This window comes from Kogia breviceps, chromosome 19 (assembly GCF_026419965.1).
Source record: "Kogia breviceps isolate mKogBre1 chromosome 19, mKogBre1 haplotype 1, whole genome shotgun sequence".
NCBI lineage: Eukaryota > Metazoa > Chordata > Mammalia > Artiodactyla > Physeteridae > Kogia > Kogia breviceps.
The window spans coordinates 20,758,295-20,781,889 of record NC_081328.1 but is presented as its reverse complement, the minus strand read 5'-3'; the positions used below and the strand labels follow the sequence as shown (position 1 = coordinate 20,781,889).

Genomic DNA, 23,595 nt, shown 5'->3' with positions numbered 1-23,595 from the left:
GGGCTCAGTAGCTGTGGCTCGCAGGATCTAGAGCCTTCAGTAGTTGTGGTGCACAGGCTGAGCTGCTCTGTGGCATGTGGGATCTTCCCGGACCAGGGCTTGAACCCGTGTACCCTGCATTGGCAGATGGATTCTTAACCACTGCACCACCAGGGAAGTCCCTCTCAGATTTTTGGAATTTTGATCTCTGTTGCTGTTTCCCTGCATATAGCACTTGTGTAGGAGAGATGATATCTAGTTTTATTATTGTAATTTAAAATTCTCCTTCTTTAGTGTTTAACTTTTATATCCATTGCTTCTTCTCAAGTGGGACTTTAAGATCCAATGCAAATTCTTCAGTCTGTATGTAAGATAAAGATTTAGGCTTTGCTTGCATGCGGTGGGATACCCAGTGTTAAGAGGAGAGTAGGAGAGTGATTTAGAGTTCCCATGGAGTTAATTGTGGGGGTGAGAGACTGGCTGTCTGTGGTGTTTCCAATATGCACATAAGACTTTCTTTAGGTTCCTTCTTAAAGTTGTTGTGGCTGTGAATGTGTTGGTGTCATATACGGTTAAATCATTTGTTAGGAAGCATGCTAGGGTACCAGCTGTGGAAAGCAAGAGAGTGAAGTCCACACTTTTAGTTATACCTAATAAAGGCTTTTTGCCTAACAAAGACCTTCCTGACTGCTGGAGGTTATAGGTCAGAAGTTAACAATGTACCATTATCCTATTGGTGAGAAGCTGATGTGTTTTCCTCTTTGCCACCCAGCCCTTCCCACCTGACCTTTTATAGATTCTCCACTGATATTGATGAGGTGGACAAAACTAATCATAAAAACAATGAAGGGAATGTTGCATACTCATTGATCCATTTGAAATGAACTGCAGTACAATAAGTCTTTCAAATGGACTTTGTTCTCAGCTATTGCTTATAGCTCTTTTTAAAGATATACAAATATGAAAGGGTTAATGGGAATTCAGTCATGCTCTTGCCACTGAGTTGTCCCTTATTGATTGTAGTTTAGAGCTGTCACTGTGCCATTCAGAATTCCGCCTGTGCCCTTTTAAAGTCAGTTGGTGCTGGGAGATGGTAGATAAATCACTTGCTTTCCTTTCTCCCCTAGCTCCTTCGAGAACTCATAGAACGGAAGACCAGCTCCTTGGACCCCAATGATCAGGTGGCCATGGGAAGGTAATTTAGATATGGCTTTCTCTTCATGCAAGTAGCCTGTATAATAGTTTCTCCCTCTGAGTCTCCCTAATTCAGCCTCCAAGGCAACCATTGGCCCTATAATTATAAAAGTTGAGAGTTCCCTGGTGGCCTAGTGGTTTAGGATTCCAGGCTTTCACTGCCGTGGCCCGGGTTCAACCCCTACTCAGGGAACTGCGGTCCCACAAGTCATGCGGCACAGCCAAATTAAAAAAAAAAAAGTTAAGCAAGATAACAAGAGCTAGACAGACAAAGTGATGGAAATTGTTTACCCTACACTGCCTTAAGTGCAGTTGGAATAAGAGATTATAAAATGCCTATAGGTGTTTATTTTAGGGTTTATTTCACAAAGTCCTTAATCTCTTTGCTCTCTGGTTTGGGCTGTGACTATATCTGTATCAATCTCTGACCAGTGGGTAAAAAGCATCCACCCAGATGTGTGCTCTCAGCTGTCAGGACATGGCACTGTGCACAACAGGTTTCTTGCCCTGGGAGAGTCTGCCCTAATTTAGACCTCCGCCCCTTCAGTGAAAGCTGTGGCACAATTAGAAATGGAACGTGGCGGCATTACCCAGATGTCAGGGTAGAATGGAAAGTAGTGAAGGAAGGCCCTTGTGTGTATGCTTCATCCTGTGGTTGGAAAATAAAAAGGACATTTAGAGTGCTACCTAATGAATAGTGTACATTTAAATAGCCATGAGCCATAATTTGCAAAAGCATGAAAGGAAACAAAAGCTGCAAGTATCAGAATGGGATCCTGGGGCAGAGCAGCATTTTGAGATCACAATGAAAAATTTGTGTTGATGAAATAATTTTATGTGAGTAAAACATGAATTTTAGGGTAGGATGTTGATATTTTGTATATCTCTGGAATGCTATAGAGAGCTGTTCACCATAAATTTAATGTGATAGAGCAAATTGCATTTAAGTGGTGATTATATTGTACATTTATCTGACTTTACAATAAAATAGATTATGGTAATTAAGATTATATTAAGATTACAGTAATTGGATTTCCCTGGATTTTTTTTTTTTTTGATGTTAAATTTTCATTGTGTAAATCAGGTAAGATGAGTAGCTGCTGCTGTTTTTCCTTTTTTCCCCCCACATTTGTTCATAGGAGCAATATATGAAGATTTTCTTAGCCCAGTATCTTTTATTTGAAAAATTAATTTCTTTTAATCTAAAACGACTGCAGACTACCAAATATAAAATAGATAGCTAGTGGGAAGCGGCTGCATAGCACAGGGAGATCAGCTCGGTGCTTTGTGACCACCTAGAGCGGTGGGATAGGGAGGGTGGGAGGGAGACGCAAGAGGGAGGGGATATGGGGATATATGTGTACATATAGCTGATTCACTTTGTTATACAGCAGAAACTAACACAACATTGTAAAACAATTATACTCCAATAAAGATGTTAAAAAAATAAAAGTAAAATAAAATAAAGTGACTGCAGAATTATGAATCTTGTTTGGATCCTGATTCAAGCAAACTAACTGTAAAATTGAGACGACCTGGGAAATTTAGAGTGAATATTTGATAGTGAAGAATTATTGTCAGCTTTTTTTAGGTGTGACAGTGGTATTGAGATTATATTGGGGCTGTTGGTATTGAGATTATATTGCGGGGAAAAAAAGCCCTTACCTTTGAACAACACATTCTGAAATATTATAGCTGAAATGAAAATTAAATAAATAAAATGACTGTAAAACTAGTATCAATAGTGGATAATTCTTAACACTTAGCAAAAAGTGGAAAGCACAGGAAAAAGCAGTTGGGCATTAACAATGGGAAAATTAGATTTAAAGAATTCACGTGCTCAAACCAAACAGCAGCTGCAATATTAGTCATAGAACAGGCCACGCAGCTAAAACATTAAAAGCAAACCAGAGCAGCTATACTCAGTTTGATGGGTTTTCCTGCAGACTGGTAGATTTAGTGCTTGTCACAGTAACTCCAAATACTAAGGAGCATTGTTAACCAAATTTGCTATAGAATTTCCCAGCTGCCATTTGTTTTTGTTTTTGTTTTTGTTTCTTTAAGCCATTGCACAAATCCTCTTCCGTTGATTAGTCGCTTTGGCCCCAGACTGTCTTGAGGAAGTTGATGTAGGTTGATGATTTCTTTCTGCAGTGTTGTTAGTGAGAAAAATTCCCATTTGTCGATACATGTAACTATTTCCATTAGTGATGTAACTATTTCCATTAGTGATGATGCATAACATCTGTGAATTTCCTAGGCAGTGGCTTGCAATCCAGAAGTTACGAAGCAAAATCCACAAGAAAGTAGATAGGAAAGCCAGCAAAGGAAGGAAACTTAGGTGAGTTACTTTTTAGAAAAAATGTTAATCTTGTGTCTTGTTACCCTTATCTCTTCTCTTGCATGTTGGCTGTTACATCATTTTTCTATTTCTTTTGGTGATTCTGTTTTTAAGGAGTAGAAAAATAACTAAAGCAATATTTGAGGCTTTTTTTGAGACTCCGTTTTTTGTTTTTTTTTTACTCTGTAATGGAAAGATGATAGTTTCAGTTACTTCTTGTTCTACTGTTGTGAATGGATGGGTTAAATGATATTTGCATTTCCCTGAAAGAGAAATAATAAGGAAATAAGACAAGATCATTGAAATTGCCTTAGTTTTAAAAAATGATTTCTTTAGAACAATATAAAAATTGTATTTTGGAGTCTTATTTAAACATAGAATTATATTGGTCCATTTTCATAATGCCATACATGTACGCAATATGCTAAAAAGGTACAAATGAAGGATTCCAGAGATTAACACTGTGCTTAAATGAGATGAGGAATATAATTTGTATGAGAACAGAGAGACATTTCTGAGTGTAGGAAAGCCCTCAACCCTGCGAGCCCTTGAAAGGAGTCTTAAAAGTATGGAGACAAAAGATGGGACAAGAGTGGAAGTGACATTGCTGTGCTTTCAGACTTAGATTCCATGTAACTATTTTTATATATTACATAATATCACTCTCACAGGGCCTCAGTGTCAAAGAAACTACTTGTAATTCAGGTGCACGTTGAAAAAAAAAATGTTAAACTCATTGTGTTAGGACAGTTTTAGGCAGATAGCTAATCCCACATCCTTATTAGAGCCTGCCTGTCATTAAATTACCTTTAGACAAATGTGGATCTGTCTCATTTTTAAATATCTTCAGAGAAGCAGATTTCACTACTTCAATTAACCTGTTTTAGTATTTAACAAAGCTTATCAGGAAATGCTTATTTTTCTTTAACTTTGCAGAAGTGCAGAGTAGCTTTTCATCATCTTTTGATTGAAAGTCACTTTTCTTAAATCTCAGGTTAAATTTGTTTATGTTTTTTCATATGTTGAAGTTTCCAAGTCTTCATACTTCTCCAAGTTTGTTTTCAGTGTACTGGTTAAGAGCATGGTCTCAAGAGCCTGACTGCCTGAGTTTGAATCCCGGCTTTGACAGTCTGGGATATGACACTCTAGTAGTTACTCCGAGCAAGACCCTTAAACTCTCTGTGCTAGTTTCTTCATCTGTAGAATGGGGATGATAATAGTACGAGACTTGTAGAGTTGCTGTGAGGTTTAAATGAGTAAGTATATTTACAGCTTTTAGAACAGAGCCAGGGACACAGCAAGCACTATATACGTGTCTGTTGCCATCATTCCTATCATTATTATTGCTGTTATTATTCCAAGACTGGATCAGTCTCCTCCTGGAAGGTTCATTTACTTACTCACTCACATACCTGCCTCTTTTTTACCTGTCTCTTCTGTACCCTCCCCCAGCCCGGGAAGGTTTTAAAGAAGAATGTTATTACTAGTACTTTGTAATTGACCAGGCTGATTAAGTACCTGTTCTTTAATTTTGAGATTAGACTTTTCTCCAATACTGTGCTTTTAGAATTATAGCTTTGAGAAAGACAAATACTCTGTTATCACTTGTATGTGGAATCTAAAAAATGAAACAAACGAATGTACCAAACAAAACAGGCTCACAGATACAGAGAACAAACCAGTGCTTACCAATGGGGAGAGGGAAGGCGGGAGGGGCGAGATAAGTGTATGGGATTAAGAGACACAGACTACTGTGTATAAAATAAACAAGGAGCAAGCATATATTATACAGCACAGGGAATATAGCCATTATTTTATAATAACTTTAGATGGAGTATAATCTATAAAAATATTGAATCACTATGTTGTACACCTGAAACTACTAACATTGTAGATCAGCTGTACTTCTAATTAATTAACTTAATAGCTTTGTGAGGCTTTAAATGTTCTCTAGAGGGAGGAGCCCAGGATTTCAAATCAGGAGACTGGCTCTGTCTGGCTCTATGATTTTGGTTGCTCTTTATTCTCTGAGCCTCACTTTTCTCATTTAATAAGTGGAGATACTAATCCCTACTTTACAGATTTGGTTTGAGATTAAAACAAGGTGAATATGTCTGGTACGTAGGAGGCATTCGAAAATGTTTGTTTCTTTGGTTTCTCGTGTTTATCTGTTGGCGTTGCTGTTGCAAATATACGCTCTTCAAAAGAACTGAGAGTGGCAGAAAATGCCTTTTCTACATTATCATATTTTTATGAGTTTTAGGGCAAGTAGCTATAATTGTGTGTCCCTTGAGGGCAAGTATTGTACTGGTTTTTCAAGACAGTTCTAACCTTAACCGTCTACCGTAGTGCCTCGTAGACATGTTTTTGGATGATTATAACAGTAAAATTAACATGCTCATCAGGTAAGACTTTCTGTAAGATGCAGCATCCACACTTCACAGTGTGAAGGGAGAAGACTAGGAAGAGTTAGCCTAGGGAAAGGCCACAAAGAATAATATTTGCCAAAACACAGACTTGAGAGTGTACACGTCCATTTTGGGAACTGCAGTTCATTTGTTTTGGCAGAGACTTAAACTGAGTATGGAGGAATGGCAGGAGATGAGGCTGTATGAATAAGTGAGTGCTAGATTGTGGTCAAGCTCAGAATTCGGGCTTTATAGACTGTAGAGAGTCATTGAAAAATAAGGAAGCCTGAGCACCTGTCACAGATTGGAGGAGACTTAAGGAGACACCACAGTTAGGCGCAATGTGGGGTCCTAGGTTGGATCCTGGAAAAGAAAAAGGACACTAGGGTAAAAATGGGTGAAGTTTGAATAAGGTCTATGGTTTAGTTAATAGTATTGTACCAATGTTAATTTCCTAATTTTGATAATTACACTAGTGTAAGCTGTTAACATTAGAGGAAGCTAGGTAAGGATATACATGAGTTCTCTGCACTATTTTTGCAACTTTTCTATAAACCTAAAATTACTGCCAAATACGTAAAAAGAAAAGTAATAAATAAGGTCATGTGCTTTGAATTGTTTTGCAGTTTTATCATCCGTATTCACCTGGCTGTCTTTGTGAACATGAATGTGTGGGATGTGGTCAGAATCAGAGTGATCTTGTTAGCAATAGCGACAACTAACCTTTATAAAACTCTGTCAGGCACTGCAAAGCAATTTACATGCCGAGGTAGAAAAGGCGTAGGCTCTGACGCTAAACTGCCCGGGTTTGAAATCTGACACTTCCACTTACTGGCCTTTAGACCTTGGGCAAGATACTTTACATCTTTGTGCTTCAGTTTCCTCATCTGTCAACCTAGCGTGGTGATAAAAGGCACATCTCATAGGATTGTTAATGCAGATTGAATTAGCTAATTCATGTAAAGTAGTTCGGAAGGTAAGTCACTCACCCAGTGTTACAGAACTAGCAAGCACAAACTTGGATTTGAGCTGATTGGTCTGATTCCAGAGCCCATGCTGCTAACCTGTGGCTATTGAGTTGTTTCTCTGGCCAGGACCTTTGCAGACACCAGAATGATACCTTGGCTACGTTAGAATTCTGCCATGACGGATTTAACAAGGGGCCCAGGCTAGATGAGAATATCATAAATAACTTCCTTCAATTCGACCCCCGGAAGAGCTGGTGGGATGTGCCAACTGTTATCACTGGTACTAGATTCCACCAGTGAGCAAGCTTTGCTCTGTGTGATAGGGTTGGAGAGAGAAGAAATGTCCTAGCAAAGATGAGCATCACCTGTGGAAACCTTAGTTTAAATGGTCAGTGGCATCATCCTGGTCAGACTGGGTGTGGCAATTTGCTAGTTGGATGCTAGAAAATAACTTATTAAAAAAAAAGAAATATTTTGGTTTTGGGAAGCAATTATAATTATTGATTATCAGTCTTTTACTCAGCATTATCTGTAAGTGGATTTGATCATGATTTAAGCAGAATTCATAATGTAAATGAATTAAACTCTCGGGCCTTTAATAATGAGGTGTCATACTGTGTTTTGTGTTTGTCTATTCGTCTGCAACAAAATTATATTTATCTCTTCTTAGTATGGTTGGTAAAAGGTATTTTAATACTAAAACATGCATCCATCCTCGGTAGCACTGAGATTAGGTAAAATGCATTGTATTAAGTACACGTGACTAAACCTGATTACTTCTTAAAGCCTCTCTTTCATCATGCAGCTAATAGTTATTGAATATATTTTATTAAAGTGTAAAGGTATTCCATGGAGCAGTGCCATCCAATAAAAATATCTTTACATATGTAATTTTAAATGTTCTAGTAGCCACAATTAAAAAGGGGGAAAAAATGAAACAAGTGAACTTAATAATATATTTCACGTAACCCAATATATAAAAAATATTATTTCAACAATTTATTGTTTTAAAAATTATTAGTGATATATTTTACATTTTTTTCATCTCAAGTTTTCAAAATCTGGAGCACATCTCAGTTTGGCACATTTCAGGTGCTCAGTAGCCACGTGTGGCCAGTGATTGCTGGATTGGACAACACAACTATAAGGTATAATTATAGTCTTTGTCTAGACAGTAAATTAAACCTGTATTTGGACACAGCCAAGAATAGTTTTCATGTTTTCAGATGAACGGTGAGGTTTGGCGAAGCCTAAAGACATTAAAATATATTTATTAATTGTACTTACGCTTTATACTTAAATAAAAAGTTTATGTAAATAATTATATTCTTGTACATTAACGTAACCTTTGGGAGGGCATTTAGCTTACTTTTTCAATTTTAAATATGCATACTTTTCGATTCACCAGCAAAGCAATTCCACATCTCAAAATTTATCCCATAGAAATGTGTGAACAAACATACAATAATTTATATATAAGAATCTTCACTTTAGCTAAGTCAGAAAGAGAAAGACAAATACCATATGATATCTCTTATATGTGGAATGTAAAATATGACACAAGTGAACTTATCTACAGAAGAGAAGCAGATGCACAGACATAGAGAACAGACTTGTGGTTGCCAAGTGGGGAGCAGTGGGGGAGGGATGGACTGGGAGTTTGGGATGAGCAGATGCAGACTAGTATATACAGAATGGATAAACAACAAGGTCCTACTGTAGAGCACAGGGAATTATTTTCAGTATCCTGTGATGAACCATAATGGAAAAGAATATGAAAAGGAATGTGTGTGTGTGTGTGTGTGTGTGTGTAACTGAATCACTTTGCTATGCAACAGAAAGTAACACAATTTTGTAAATCAACTATGTGTCAATAAAATAAATTTCTAAAAAAGTTTTAAAAAGTCTTCATTTTCACACTGTTTAATATGGTTTTTAAAGGGGATAGGCTATATAATGCCTATCAATAGGAGGTTTAATAAATTATATGGACAAGACAGAATATCCTGTAACTATGAAAAAGAATAGAATATGACAGTGGAAAAAAGCATAATGCAGAATATTTATAATTAGGAGATAGCAGACATGAAAAAAAGTATAGTGAACAGATATTTTGTTGCATCTTATAAAAAGTGAAGAATTGGAAGCAGTATGAATGTTCAAATATATGAAAATGTATTTATGGTACTTCCATTCCTAGAATTTTGTATATAGCTTTGAGATACAATGCTAAGTGAAAAAAAAGATATGAAATTATGTGTGTGTATGGATTACTATATAAAATGAACATAATTAACCAAAATATTAATGAAATCATAATATTAATAAATATTAATAACAGTTCTTCTCTAGGTGGAAGAACTATATATTTTTGTGTGTGCTCGGTTTGTTTTCCAAATTTTCTGTAATGAATTATGCTTTTTGTATTACTCTTGTAATGGGAAAAATCTCATCACTATTATTCTTTTAAATTCATTTGTTAAAAAAATGAAATTTGAGAGGCTTGGCTATTGGTGGTGTAGTAGAGAATCAAATTCTTTGATGTGTGTAAAAATGTTTTTAAAACTGTAAAACATTACACATGTGAAAATATTTATATCATATTTTTTTGTGGATAGTGTTTTGCCCAAGAACAGTTTTTCTGGTTAGAATTTTATTGGGCTGGGCTAAAAGTTCCTTTGGGTTTTCCGTAACATAGAAAAACCCAAATGAACTTTTTGGCCAACCAATATACTATGCATATTGTCCTTCAGCTTCTCCTTTTATAATGAACAGAAAGGGATACCTTCTTTGAATTCTCCTTGGTGTAATTTCTTCTGTATAAGGTCAAATATTTGTTCAGCCCCTCTTCACCGAGGATCTCAAAGCACTTTGTACAAAAATACCACTTTTTTCTATTGGAGGGAGATGGAGGTGACATATAACTTAAATTTCTCTGACACCTTGACTGAAGATCTAGGGATCAGACTTGTTATGTACTCAGTTGCGCACGTCATTTAAAGATGGGCGAGGGGCTTCCCTGGTGACACAGTGATTAGGAATCTGCCTGCCAATGCAGGGGACACGTGTTCGAGCCCTGCTCCGGGAAGATCTCACATGCTGTGGAGCAACTAAGCCCGTGCGCCACAGCTACTGAGCCTGCGCTTCTAGAGCCCGTGAGCCACAACTACTGAGCCCACGAGCTGCAACTACTGAAGCCCATGCGCCTAAAGCCCGTGCTCCACAACAAGAGGAGCCACCGCAGTGAGAAGCCTGCACACCGCAGTGAAGAGTAGCTCCCGCTCGCCGCAGCTAGAGAAAGCCTGCACACAGCAACAAAGACCCAACGCAGCCAAAAAAAGGGGGGGGGGGTGAAATGAAAGACCCGGTGGAGCTACTGAGTGAAGGTGATTCTAGAAGCCTTTTCTGACTCAGGGAGCTAGTGAATGATGGTGGTGGTGAGGTGTTCCATTTGAATGTTATGCCACTACCTGTGCCACTGCCAGTAGGTAGCTTTAATGACACTGAAGAATGATGAAGATGTATGTAGAGGAGGGGAAGATGAGGCGGCCAGCTCCTCATTGTCTCTTGTCTGGAGTGATGTTTAAGGGCCAGTACATTGCTCAAGGGCACAGGTGTATCTACTCTTTTTTTTGGGCTTTGGAGCTCTGTTGAGCTACTGTCCTTCACAATGTGCTTTTATCACACTTCTCTCCAGTAGTTTTAAGGGAAAAGTGTTTTTATGGTCGTGAGTGGTTCGTGCCTATGAATTGTTCCCTGTTGCACTCTGGAGCCAGATATACCTGTGATCACTTCTGGAGTTTGTTACCTGGTAGGGTGTATTTCCTTTTCTAGGTTAATAGTTACTAATGTTGCTGCCTGTTTGTTTCCTACTTTATTAGGTTCCACGTCCTTAGCAAGCTTCTGAGCTTCATGGCACCTATTGACCATACCACAATGAATGATGACGCCAGGTGAGTAATAGATTAATTATATGTCTCAAATGGCTTCATGACCGCCTGATATTGACCTGTTCTACAGCCTGTTGCCCTCTCCATTTCTTATCAGTGAACCATTTGTCATTGGCATCATAGCAAGGGTCCTCGTCACATCTCTTCACTCCCATCATCACTGTAAGACCAAAACAAAATTTTCGTAAATCTCAGTGCTGCCTCTCATGGGTTTTTTGTTTGTTTTTGCTGTTTTGTTTTGTTTTTAACTTCAGCCGCCAGCCTAGGACATCGGAGCTCTTCTCTAGACAGATGGGTTAGAACAGCACACACACACTTGCTTCATGTGTTTGGGGGTTTTATGGATATGTTCTCCTTTTAAAAATGGGTCTAGAGATGTACATTATGTTGTGTTTGTTCAGGCTGCTGTTGAGGTTTTTTTTTTTTTTTTTTTTTTTTTTGAGTATTTTTACAAAAGAAGTACGTGCTCATTTTACAAAGCTGAAACAAGATAGAAATGCGTACAGAAGAAAATGTATACGTGTACTCAATTCGGAGATAACCACTTTTTAAAGAATCATTCCTTCTGTATTTATTAGTTGGCATTCTACTACATCATGATATTTTTATAATATTATTTATCCTATTCCTTCTTGATTTATTTAGCATTTATTTATTCATTTATATCAGTATGGATTCATGCTCTATTTTATTCAATTAATTATGATCCATTACTGTCATTATTTATTTTGATTTAAAATTGTCTCAGATTAATGGAAGCCCCTTCAAGCTGGCTTGCATCTTTTTGAGGTGTCCCCAGTTATTCCTTGAGTGCTTCCTTACTGTCCACCGCAGCAAGGTGTTCTAGGCTCATCTTACATTTTCTCTGTTCCAGCCCTGGAATCAGTCTTTCTCCAAGGAGTCCTCACTCTTTTTAGTGAATTATGGTTTTTAGAACCTAAGGTCTGGGTGCTGGGGTGCTCATTGTTCTGGGTGTCATTGTTCATAGGCTCTCTCAGCGTATAGAGATAGGAAATGTGTGTATACATACATACCCATACATGGGAGACAACCACTTTTAGTATCTTGGAATATTTCCTTTCAGTCTTTGAATGCCCTTTTAGTATGGTTTTTTTTTTTTTTTTTTTTTTTTTTTTTTTTTTTTTGCGGTACGCGGGCCTCTCACCGTTGTGGCCTCTCCCGTTGCGGAGCACAGGCTCCGGACGCGCAGGCTCAGCGGCCATGGCTCACGGGCCCAGCCTCTCCGCGGCATGTGGGATCTTCCCGGACCAGGGCACGAACCCGTGTCCCCTGCATCGGCAGGCAGACTCTCAACCACTGCAACACCAGGGAAGCCCCAACCCATTTTTATAGTTGTATCTATGGTAGAGTAGAACAAAGTTACAGATATATCATTCTTGGTGTGCATGTATGAATAGAGAATTTTTTATGATTTTGAAGTAGAGAAAGGCTTTGTAAGCATGACACAAAGGCCAGAAGCCACGGGGAAAGTACTAGTAGCTATGACTACATAAGAGTCACAGTGAAAAAGATATCAAAAACAAAGTTATAAGTAAATGACAAACTGGGAAGAAAAAGTTCAGTGTAACATTATTGTGTAGGAATGCTATGGAAAGAGTTTTTACAGATCTCTAAGAATATCCCAATAAAAATAGTGGGTAAAGCATGTCAACAAGCAAACTTAGAAATCATAAAAGAAAAATCGCAAATGGCCAAAAAATATAAAGACTGTCAATCTCATTAATCAAATGGATATTAAAATAATGAGATTTCATTTTTTTCTTATTAAATTGGAAAACATTAGAAGTGATAATCACTAATGTTGATAGGTGAGGAAACAGACGCTTTCATTTACTGTTGTTAGGAATGTAAATGGCAAAGTCACTTTGGAGGGCTGTTTGGCAATGTTTTTCAAAATTTTAAATGTAAATGTATCTGTTGACCAGAGAAATCCACTTCTAGGAATTGACCTAAGGAGACCTAAGGAACTAGCAAGTTCACAAATATTTTTGTATCAAGGATCTTTATTGCAACATTGTTTATAATGGGGAAAAATAAGAAACAATCCAGATGACCATCAATAGGGAACTAGTTAAAATAAATCACAGAAAATCATTCATTGAAGTTATAAGCAACTGTTAAAGGAGGAAGTGGAGCTGTATGTATTAACATAATGTTTAATGTAATAAGTAGGCTACAGAATACTATATCATAACCCTACTTTTGAGTAAATAAACATGTATGATTGACAAAAAAGTGGTGCCTTACAAAAAAAAAATATTATACTGTCATGGAAAGATCTCCAGGTTATTTTGTTAACTAGAAAAAAACATCCATTTATGTAATGCCCATTTATGTTTTTAAAATAAATATTAAACAGCTATATATGTATACATATGTATGGATATGTTATACATCAATAATATTTAAAATGTTTACCTACAGGGAAGGGACTGGGAGGAGGAAGGGGCAAAGGGAGATTTTCAACTTTTTTTTTTTTCGTACTTCTATTTTGCTCTAATTTCCTGCCATGAGGATGCATTCATAGTAACTGTCACTAAAAAAAAATAAGAAGGGCTTCCCTGGTGGCGCAGTGGTTGAGAATCCGCCTGCCGATGCAGGGGACACGGGTTCGTGCCCCGGTCTGGGAAGATCCCACATGCCGCAGAGCGGCTGGACCCGTGAGCCATGGCCGCTGAGCCTGTGCTCCGCAACGGGAGAGGCCGCAACAGTGAGAGGCCCGTGTACCACAAAAAAAAAAAAAAAAAAAAAAAAAGCTCTGAAACAGTGTACACCAAACTCTTCACATGTTTATTGCTGGGCAGGGTGGAGTAGAAGACACATTTTACTTTCTAGTCTATTATTTCTGTAGTATTTGATTTTTTTTTTTTTTACAGTAAACTTGTATTGCTTTTTATCCATGGAATAGGACATGTTCATTTTGAAAATTATATCTATAATATAAAGAGGAGGTGGGAAGGTCCTGATTTCCTCTATTGAAGTATTACATAAATGAAAGAGCTTCTTTCCCTTAAGGCTTCTGCCCTGTGAGCCATTTGGATAAAACTGGCTTTTGAATACCCGAGTAGCTTCTGTCCCAGCCCACCCCTCCCCTTGTTTAATCATGGTGAAAAATTACATAACAAAATTTCCAGCCCTTTTGATGTCTTATTCTCAGAGGCCACTCTACCTGTGGTTCCTACCATACCCAGGTCTGGAGAGAGAAGCCCTTCTCTTTAGCTGTGTCTTGGGTCCAATTTGGTGTTTTCCACACATGTGCCTAAGTTGGATTAATACCCAGTATTAATAAAGAGAGGAGAAGGGGGGATCCCAGTATGGTTACTCATCCTTGAATCCCCCATGTCCGTTGTCCAGTTTGAGCTCAAATTTGGACTTGGTCAAATTGAATTGAGACTGGAACATAGCTCTCATTAAGGGAGAGAGAGCAGAGATCTTTAACACAGGTTATTAAAATACCCTTAGTGGAGGAAGAAGTACGGTCTGTAAAAGGATCTTTAGAAAGGTAAGTGGCATCTTCATATTTCTGCTGATACATATTCTTTTCTCATGCTAGGAAATTTTCTCTTCAAGCAATCTATTTTTTAAAAAGTCTTTTTAAATGCAGAGTAGCCCAGTTTGCTCCTGTATTACCCGATTTCCCTTTGGGGCGTCTCTAGGTAAGCTTTGCATACTTACTGATTTAAGTGCCTTTACAGGCCCTCAGGTTTCCTTTGCTAGTGAAAGTCTCATATAACCCCTGACACTTCTGCTGGTCCGGTATTAGGAGGTAGGCAGGTGGTTTCTATTGCAGGCCTGTTGAACGCTCCCAGTGCTGGGAGGAGAGGCGTTGGTGGTATGGTGGTTAGCATAGCTGCCTTTCAGTACTGGGAGGAAAGAAAAGAAATTCAACTTTGCCCCTGTATCACGTGTTGCGTGCAAGAGAGGGGTTACCACGAGTCTAAAAAGGATCGCTGGCTTTGCTGGACCCTCAGGTACTCTTGGCACGGGGCAGCACATCTCCCAGAGCAGCTCCTGTTTGCCCTTCCGAGTCATCTTTGCGAAGAGGGCAGAAGTGTCACGTGATGCTGGAGAGGCAGAGTTACCAGTGGGCTGAGGAGGACAAAGGTCTTGATGTCTCATTGGCAGAGAATCCCTCTAAGCATATTGTCACCACTGCAAACAAGTCAGTGTGTTACTTGCATGATTTCCAGGATTGCTGTTCACTTCTCTGACTATTGAAGTTATTCTAAGCTTATCAAGGACATTTTAGAAGCACAGCTCACTTTACATGGTATGAAAGCCCTGGAGTGCTGTTAGACCAGAGGGAGGGTGAAGTGAAAATTCAGGTGATCTTTTATTATGGTTCTAACAAAATTAAGAATTTGTCGGTTGTGGAAATAATCATCTGGGGTTTTGCCTGTGTTTTTGAAAGACCCTCTGAGGCAGACTTTTACAGAAGTTTGTTCTTTTTCGTTTGCTGGGTAGATGTAGGTCAGATAGTAAAATGGTAGTGTGACAAGTAGGAGAAGTAAATTCTGAGTAAGACTCTGAGAAGGGTTGAGGTGTGTTCCTCAGAACTGGCCACCGCCCCAGATTTGGGACGGGGAATGCATGGGAACTGCTTACTCTGTCAGCATGGGTTTTGTTGTCAGCACAGAACAGATCTAAGCGGCAGCAGTCAGCCTGGTGCCTTGGTGTTTGGGCTTCCCCGGTGGCGCAGTGGTTGAGAGTCCGCCTGCCGATGCAGGGGACACGGGTTCGTGCCCTGGTCCGGGAAGATCCCACGTGCCGCGGAGTGGCTGGGCCCGTGGGCCATGGCCACTGAGCCTGCGCGTCTGGAGCCTGTGCTCCGCAACAGGAGAGACCACAGCAGTGAGAGGCCCGCATAACGCAAAAAAAAAAAAAAAAAAAAAGTAAGAAAATTGGTGTTTGCCTTGCACTTATTGCTGCTTCAGAGAGCATTGATTAGATAAACCCAGTTTTGGTACTGTTCATTGAAAGGGTAGGTTATTGTATTTTCCTAAGAAGCTTTTTTTCTTATTACAAAAATGATAGCAATATCAACATTTTGTAGGTACTCCATTCCTTTGCAAAGAACTTAAATTCTCAGCAGGAACAGCAAGAATTTTCATTTTAACCCCCACTCTCTGCCCCCAGATAAAAAACCACTTTCCCCTCTCCTTTTATAAAGCTACTGGCTTTAGAAAGAACAAGGAGAGAATCCTTTAATGATAACTGCTAAGCACCAAATACATTATTGTTTTACATCTGGAGTTTTAGAAATGTACAAATGTAATCCAGCCTTGTAAAGTGCTTTGTCAACATCACTGCCACGTTGTTCTTGAAGTGCCTCGGTATAATAGAATTTGTACAGGCAATTTATCTTCCGCGTGCCATTTGTATGTGTGGGTCTGTACCCTAAGTATGGGCCCATTCTACCACTCTACTGATGGTGTTCTTTTCTCCCTAATTGGTAATCCAGAGGTTACTTAGACCATTTTTGATTCCCCCGTTACCTACTTTACGCCCCCACACACCTTTTTTTATTAGCCATAATGCACTGAATCGTGGTGAAATACTCTGATGAAGTTTGCTCAGCATTTGAGAGCACATCAGCTAATAACCCCAGAAATACCCTCCATAGACTATTTTTCATTGGTTAGAAACTTGAGAGCAAGAATGGTTAAGATATAGATGTTTTCTCTGAGGCTTCTTATCTCCTAAAAAGACACAGGTTGTTCTGACAGGTGAAACAAGCCCGAGCAAATATGCAACATTGATCTAATCAGCAGGAACGGCAGGAATGAGCTGGAAACTTGCACGGGTGCTGTCTTTCCCCAGCGTCATTAAAGGCTCCCATTACTCTTTTATTAGAGGTTCCCTCTCTTCCTTATCAGATTACAGAATGAACATAACTCATGGCAGTGATTTGATCTCTTGTTAAAGAGGATTACAGCTTTGCATTAACTCGGATTGACACAGTTTATAATTTGCTTGTTGATGCTTGGGAGGGCGGCATCACACGTTTGACCCCCCAGCAGGGCTGAAGGGAAAGGACCCCCATATATCATCATTAAAGATGGCGTCCGGCACAGAGCGAGGGGGCCTGGGGCCTTCCTCCTCCAGAAACGTCAGAAAGGACAAAGAGAACATTCTCTAGTTCAAACCTGACACTTGGGCCAGAGTTTTAAAACTGGATTGCAAAGAAAGCACTGCTCTCGTTTCCTCCATATTTCCTGGTTCGCTGGTTTTCAGTCCTCACACAGTTCTGAAGAATTTGCATTCTCAAATTCAAGCCTTGGTTCCAAGCAGGTTGTAGAGAGAGAAAAGCACATTTTCTAGAAAGAGATTATAGATGCTGAACAGGTAAATCTTTCCTCAGAATAGGGTTTCTTAACTATAGTTCTCATTTCTGCAGTCAAATTCCCATCATTTCTTCAAAAGATTGTGAATCTTATTCTTCTCCCAAAGGGATATTTCACATTCATTAGAGTGAATATAAATGTTTCTCTTAAGGAGTTATTATTTTTAAGTTTTTGTATTCTATTATTATTGTCTTTTAAAATGTAATATCTTACAGATACTGTATTAGTCACAAGCAAGTAACTTGCAAGGAGGTAGGCAACAGCTAATGTGTTTCACCTGAATTTAGTCTAGTCACCCATTCACATTATGAATACATTTCCCACAGAGCCACCCAAGCAGCTTGGGTTGCCAAGATGTGCAGATCATCTCAGTTTTTGTGTTCATTTTTTGCTCTGATTTATCCACCCTAACTCTGCCACCCTGTTTCTGATTGGCAGTGAAATGGCATGGAATGATAACTTCATATTCCACTTAGTATTATTATTATTCTTTTGGATCTCAGTTCCTTGACCAGGGATCGAACTCGGGCCACGGCAGTGCAAAAGCCCGGAATCCTAACCACCAGGCCACCAGGGAACTCCGTCAGATTCCACTTACTGAACATTTACTATGCGTCAGACACTGTTCTAAATTCTTCATATGTATTTTCATTCGGTCCTTATAAGAAACCACTAAAGTGGTTGACGTTATCTGTGTTCTGTGATAAGAATACTGAGGCACAGAGCAGTTGAGTAATTTGCCCAAGACAAACAGCAAGTTTGTAGAGGAGCTGGTTTATGCATCTGGGAGTGTGGCTCCTGACCCCTGCCCCTGTTTTCAAGAAATCAGCAAGCTTATTTATTTTATTTATTTATTTCTGGCTGTGTTGAGTCTTCATTGCTGTGCCTGGGCTTTCTCTAGTTGTGCTGAGCGGGAGCTACTCTTTGTTGCAGTGCGCGGGCTTCTCACTGTGGTGGCTCCTCTTGTTGTGGAGCACGGCCTCTAGGCACGCGGGCTTCAGTAGTTGTGGCTCGCAGGCTCTAGAGCGCAGGCTCAGTAGTCGTGGAGCACGGGGCGGGATCTTCCCGGACCAGGGCTCGAACCCGTGTCCCCTGCATTGGCAGGCGGATTCTTAACCACTGCGCCACCAGGGAAGCCCAAGAAGTCAGCAAACTTCTATGAGGCTGACGTGCTGCCTGCTGTGCTAAGAGGGCAGACAGCAAGCTTTTAAAAATACGTGGGAATCCTGTGCCAAAGGGAAGCTGCCTCTCCACCTCTGGCACACAGACACAGAGCCTTTCTCTCCATCAAAAACTTGTTTGCATTAAAATGATTCTTTCTGTTATAGTAAAGATGCTTTCTATATAAGAAGGTTTTACCTATTAAGCCATTCACAGTTTAGTGTGAATCATTGAATTTCCAGGCCTGCTCTTATGGTTACACCATTCTTTGATTCCAAAGACCCTAAACCTCATAATTAGCTTTGAAACCTGGTCCAGTGTATTCAGTCCATTTGCTCTTGACAGTTCTCTTTCTTCTGGATTCAGGTGCCTGTCACCTTCTTTCCTTAGAGACTGCATTTTTCCCCTATAATAAAAACAAAAGGGACTTCCCTGACAGTCCAGGGGTTAAGACGTCGCCTTCCAGTGCAGGGGATGGCGGGTTCGATCCTTGGTCGGGGAGCAAAGATCCCACATTACCTCACAGCCAAAAAACCAAAACATAAATCAGAAGCAATATTGTAACAAATTCGATAAAGACTTTAAAATGGTCCACATCAAAAAAAATCTTGGGCTTTCCTGGTGGCGCAGTGGTTAAGAATCCACCTGCCAATGCAGGGGACATGGGTTCGAGCCCTGGTCCGGGAAGATCCCACATGCCGCAGAGCACATAAGCTTGTGCGCCACAGCTGCTGAGCCTGCGCTGTAGACCCCGCAAGCCACAACTAGTGAGCCTGCATGTCACAGCTACTGAAGCCCGTGTGCCTAGAGCCCGTGCTCAGCAACAACAGAAGCCACCACAATGAGAAGCCTACGCATCACAACGAAGAGTAGCCCCTGCTCTCCGCAACTAGAGAAAGCCCGTGCGCAGCAACAAAGAACCAATGTAGCCGAAAATGAATAAATAAATAAATTTATTTTAAAAAAATCTTAAAAACAAAAACAGAACATTCTTATGGAAGAAAATCTGGAAAATACAGAAAGCACAAAGGAAATTCATGTTATCTGCTACTGGGAATTGAGTATTATTACTACTACTGATATATTTTCTTGCAGAACTTTTGTGTATATATTTTACTTCTTTTTTTTTTTTTTTTTTTTTTTGCGGTATACGGGCCTCTCACTGTAGTGGCCTCTCCCGTTGCGGAGCACAGGCTCCGGACGCACAGGCTCGGCGGCCATGGCTCACGGGCCCAGCCGCTCCGCGGCATGTGGGATCTTCCCAGACCGGGGCACGAACCCATGTCCCCTGCATCGGCAGGCGGATTCTCAACCACTGCGCCACCAGGGAAGCCCTGTGTATATATTTTATAAAGATATATTCACATATGTTTGAATCCCTTTTTCCGGTTAACTTTATAAGCATTTTAATACCGTTAAATATTTTAAAGCCATCTTAATGACTTTATAATATTCAATTATGGAATATTTATTCTTGGATGTTTAGGTTATTTCTGATTGTTTTTATTTCTCTGTAAGGAATGCTGCAGTGAACATACTTGTATAGAAATCCATGTTTTAGGTTTTGCTTGTATCTTTAGAATAGGTTCTAAGGTGTAGAAGGGTAATTCCTGAGTCAAAGGCAAAAACTTAAAAAAAACTTTTTTAAATTGCAGTATAGTTGTTGTACAATGTCGTGTTTCTGGTGTATAGCAAAGTGATTCAGTTATATACGTTCTTTCAGTGGTTCGTGATAGGTTGTACTGATTTACATCCCCCCTTCCCCCACCTGAGGCTCATGTCATTTACCTTTGCTGATATGGAGAGTTCAATAACAGTGACACTTTACTGAGGCCCTACAGTGTGCTGGGCACTGGGCTAAGTATCTAATGTTTATTTTCGCATTTAATCATAGCCTTGAAGAGTCTGTATATTTATTAATTATTTGTATTTCTGTTTTTATTCTTTGTCCCATTTTTTTCTTTGGGTTTAATTTTTCTTTGCAGTTTGTGTGAATTCTACATATTATGATTATATACCATATTTCCTATTTTTTGTAGCTCTCCCTGTTTGCTCACCTGTTGGTATTAATGATCTTTATTGGTTGTATGTAAGTTTTACTTTTTATGTGATCTAATATATAACACCTTTTTCTTAGGAGTGTTTTTCATTGCTTTTATGCTTAGGCATTCCCTCCTGGATCCCAGGATGAGCTGTTCGCTGATATTTTCTCTTGCTTTTTTCTGATTTCTTACTTTTGGTCTGCTTGGAACTTTATTTTCGTATACCATTCAGTGGTCTCTACTCTCCAGTCCTACGGCTTCTTTGTGAGCCCAGATTTTTTTTCTTCCCATATAGACTGTTAACACCAACAGCCTCTTGACCACCCCCCCGAGCCCCGTCTGATTTAGTTAGTTCTGTGCATCATTGCCAGATTGCACCTTCCTAAAATACCACTTAGAAAATGCTACTCCTTGTCACCTACAGCATGAAAGCCATACTCGAACCTGCCACTCAAGGCCTGCAGTGATTTGTCACCCTGCTACCTTTCTCTCCTCGTCACCTGGTTTGGTGTGCATTTTCTTTGTGCTGTCCTGCCGACCCCTGAGGTCCCAGGACACACTCCCTCCTCCTCCCGCTTGTGTCTCTTAATTCTGCTCACGGGAACTGGAGCATCTCCTCACCCCTGCCCTGCCTGCATCCTTTCCTGTTGCAGGGTTCATAGTCCTTAGTACACATCAGCCTTTCTAGAGAGCCTTTAATGGTTCCCCACCCCTGACTGAGGTGTGGCTCTTTGGTCCTTGAACCCGTTTTTTTTTTTGTTGTTTGTTTGTTTTGTTTTTATTTTCAAAGATTTATTAATTTTTTTAACATCTTTATTGGAGTATAATTGCTTTACAATGGTGTGTTAGTTTCTGCTTTACAACAAAGTGAATCAGTTATACATATACATATGTTTTATTTGTTCCTCTCTAACAGTACTTATTATGGTTCACAAAAACACTTATTTGGGTTTTTTTCTTGCTAAGACTGCTTCATTTATAACTTAAAGTACAATAGTATGCATATGTTTACTATAATCCTGTGTTTGGTATTATCGAGTTAGAGGACTTGGAGAGATTTTAGTAAAAATGTATGGTATTATACATTTGCAATAATATATTTTGATTCCAATTGAATCCTGCCTTATTTACTATATATATATATATATAGCATTTTTTTAGCAGAAGTTTTATTTGCAAAACAATTTAAGTCTTTTCCCAGTTGATGTCAGCCTTCTCTGGGCTAGAGAACTGACTTGGGATCCTTGAGCACCTGTTCTGCCCCAGCTCACAGACAGTGTGACCTTGAAGAAATCTTCTCTCTGGGCCTTAGTTTCCTTCTTTATAAAGTGGAAATAATCCTTCTTGCTCATTAGATTCTTGAGAATGAAATGTTCTTTGTAATTTTTTTGTTTCTGGGAAGGACTGTTATAATGATATCTGTACAAATAGGTAAATAAACAAAATTTACATTTTCCCATGTGTACATATTATGTCATTGTCCCTTTGCCTGCAACACGGATATACCCATTTCTGCGCAAACCTGAGAAGGGTTGTCTGTAGGTCTCCTGTCTGAAATGCCTTTAAAGGCCTTCAGCTTATGAGTCTGTTGCTTGTAAGCAATTCGCTGGTAAGATTATTTTTGCAAACAGTCCCTATAAGATGAATGAACAAAGCCTTCTTGCCTCTTTTACCAAAATCTCTCCAAGTCATCTAACTCTAATATACAGATATTCATCAATTTACAGTGGGGTTACACGTCGATAAACCCATTGCAGTTTGAAAATAACATAAGTCGAAAATGCATTTAATACACCTAAGCTACTGACATTACGCCTGAACCTTGCCCACCGTAACTGTGCTCAGAACACTCACATTAGCCTACAATTGGGCAGAATCACACAACACAAAGCCTATTTCATAGTGAAGTGTTGAGGGTCTCAACACTGTACAGAGAGCGAACACTGTACAGAGAGCGAACACTGTACAGAGAGAGTGCACACTGTACAGAGAGCGCAAACACTGTACGGAGAGAGCGAACACTGTACGGAGAGCGAACACTGTACGGAGAGAGCGAACACTGTACGGAGAGAGCGAACACTGTACGGAGAGCGAACACTGTACGGAGAGCGAACACTGTACGGAGAACGAACACTGTACGGAGAGCGAACACTGTACGGAGAGAGCGAACACTGGACGGAGAGAGCGAACACTGTACGGAGAGCGAACACTGTACAGAGAGAGCGAACACTACGGAGAGCGAACACTGGACGGAGAGAGCGAACACTGTACGGAGAGAGCGAACACTGTACGGAGAGCGAACACTGTACGGAGAGAGCGAACACTGTACGGAGAGCGAACACTGTACGGAGAGAGCGAACACTGGACGGAGAGAGCAAACACTGTACGGAGAGCGAACACTGTACGGAGAGCGAACACTGTACGGAGAGAGCGAACACTGTACGGAGAGCGAACACTGTACGGAGAGAGCGAACACTGTACGGAGAGCGAACACTGGACGGAGAGAGCGAACACTGGACGGAGAGAGCGAACACTGGACGGAGAGCGAACACTGGACGGAGAGAGCGAACACTGGACGGAGAGCGAACACTGGACGGAGAGCGAACACTGGACGGAGAGAGCGAACACTGTACGGAGAGCGAACACTGTACGGAGAGAGCGAACACTGGACGGAGAGAGCGAACACTGTACGGAGAGCGAACACTGTACAGAGAGAGCGAACACTACGGAGAGCGAACACTGGACGGAGAGAGCGAACACTGTACGGAGAGCGAACACTGTACGGAGAGAGCGAACACTGGACGGAGAGAGCGAACACTGGACGGAGAGCGAACACTGGACGGAGAGCGAACATTGGACGGAGAGCGAACACTGTACGGAGAGAGCGAACACTGTACAACAGAGAGTGAACACTGTACGGAGAGCGAACACTGTACAACAGAGAGTGAACACTGTACGGAGAGCGAACACTGTACGGAGAGCGAGAGCAACGGGAGGGCTGTCTGGGCACAGAGTGGTGATCGTGGGGCTGACTGGGGGCTGGGCTGACCGGGGGCTGCGCTGCCCAGCACCACAAGAGGGGATCTGCCGCACATCCCCGGCCCGGGAAGAGAGAGGTCACAGTTCAAAACTGGAAGTACAGTTTCTACTAAGTGCACGTTGCTTTCGCACCATCGTAAAGTGGAAA

The 23,595-nt window shown here is 40.2% G+C and overlaps 2 protein-coding genes across 3 annotated transcripts in view; one reads left to right on the top strand and one right to left on the bottom strand.

Annotated features, from left to right (window-relative positions):
- The window catches only part of ACACA (acetyl-CoA carboxylase alpha), a 375,954-nt gene that overhangs the window by 30,392 nt on the left and 321,967 nt on the right, over positions 1-23,595 (bottom strand). The window lies entirely within an intron of this gene.
- The window catches only part of AATF (apoptosis antagonizing transcription factor), a 95,480-nt gene that overhangs the window by 61,069 nt on the left and 10,816 nt on the right, over positions 1-23,595 (top strand). The window contains exons 9-11 of one of the 2 annotated variants that reach the window (XM_059048638.2): positions 1,107-1,174; positions 3,434-3,514; positions 10,772-10,843. In XM_059048638.2, coding sequence (XP_058904621.1) covers positions 1,107-1,174; positions 3,434-3,514; positions 10,772-10,843 — 221 coding nt within the window. The remainder of the gene's footprint in view (positions 1-1,106; positions 1,175-3,433; positions 3,515-10,771; positions 10,844-23,595) is intronic. The other variant, XR_010838091.1, reaches the window with a different exon arrangement.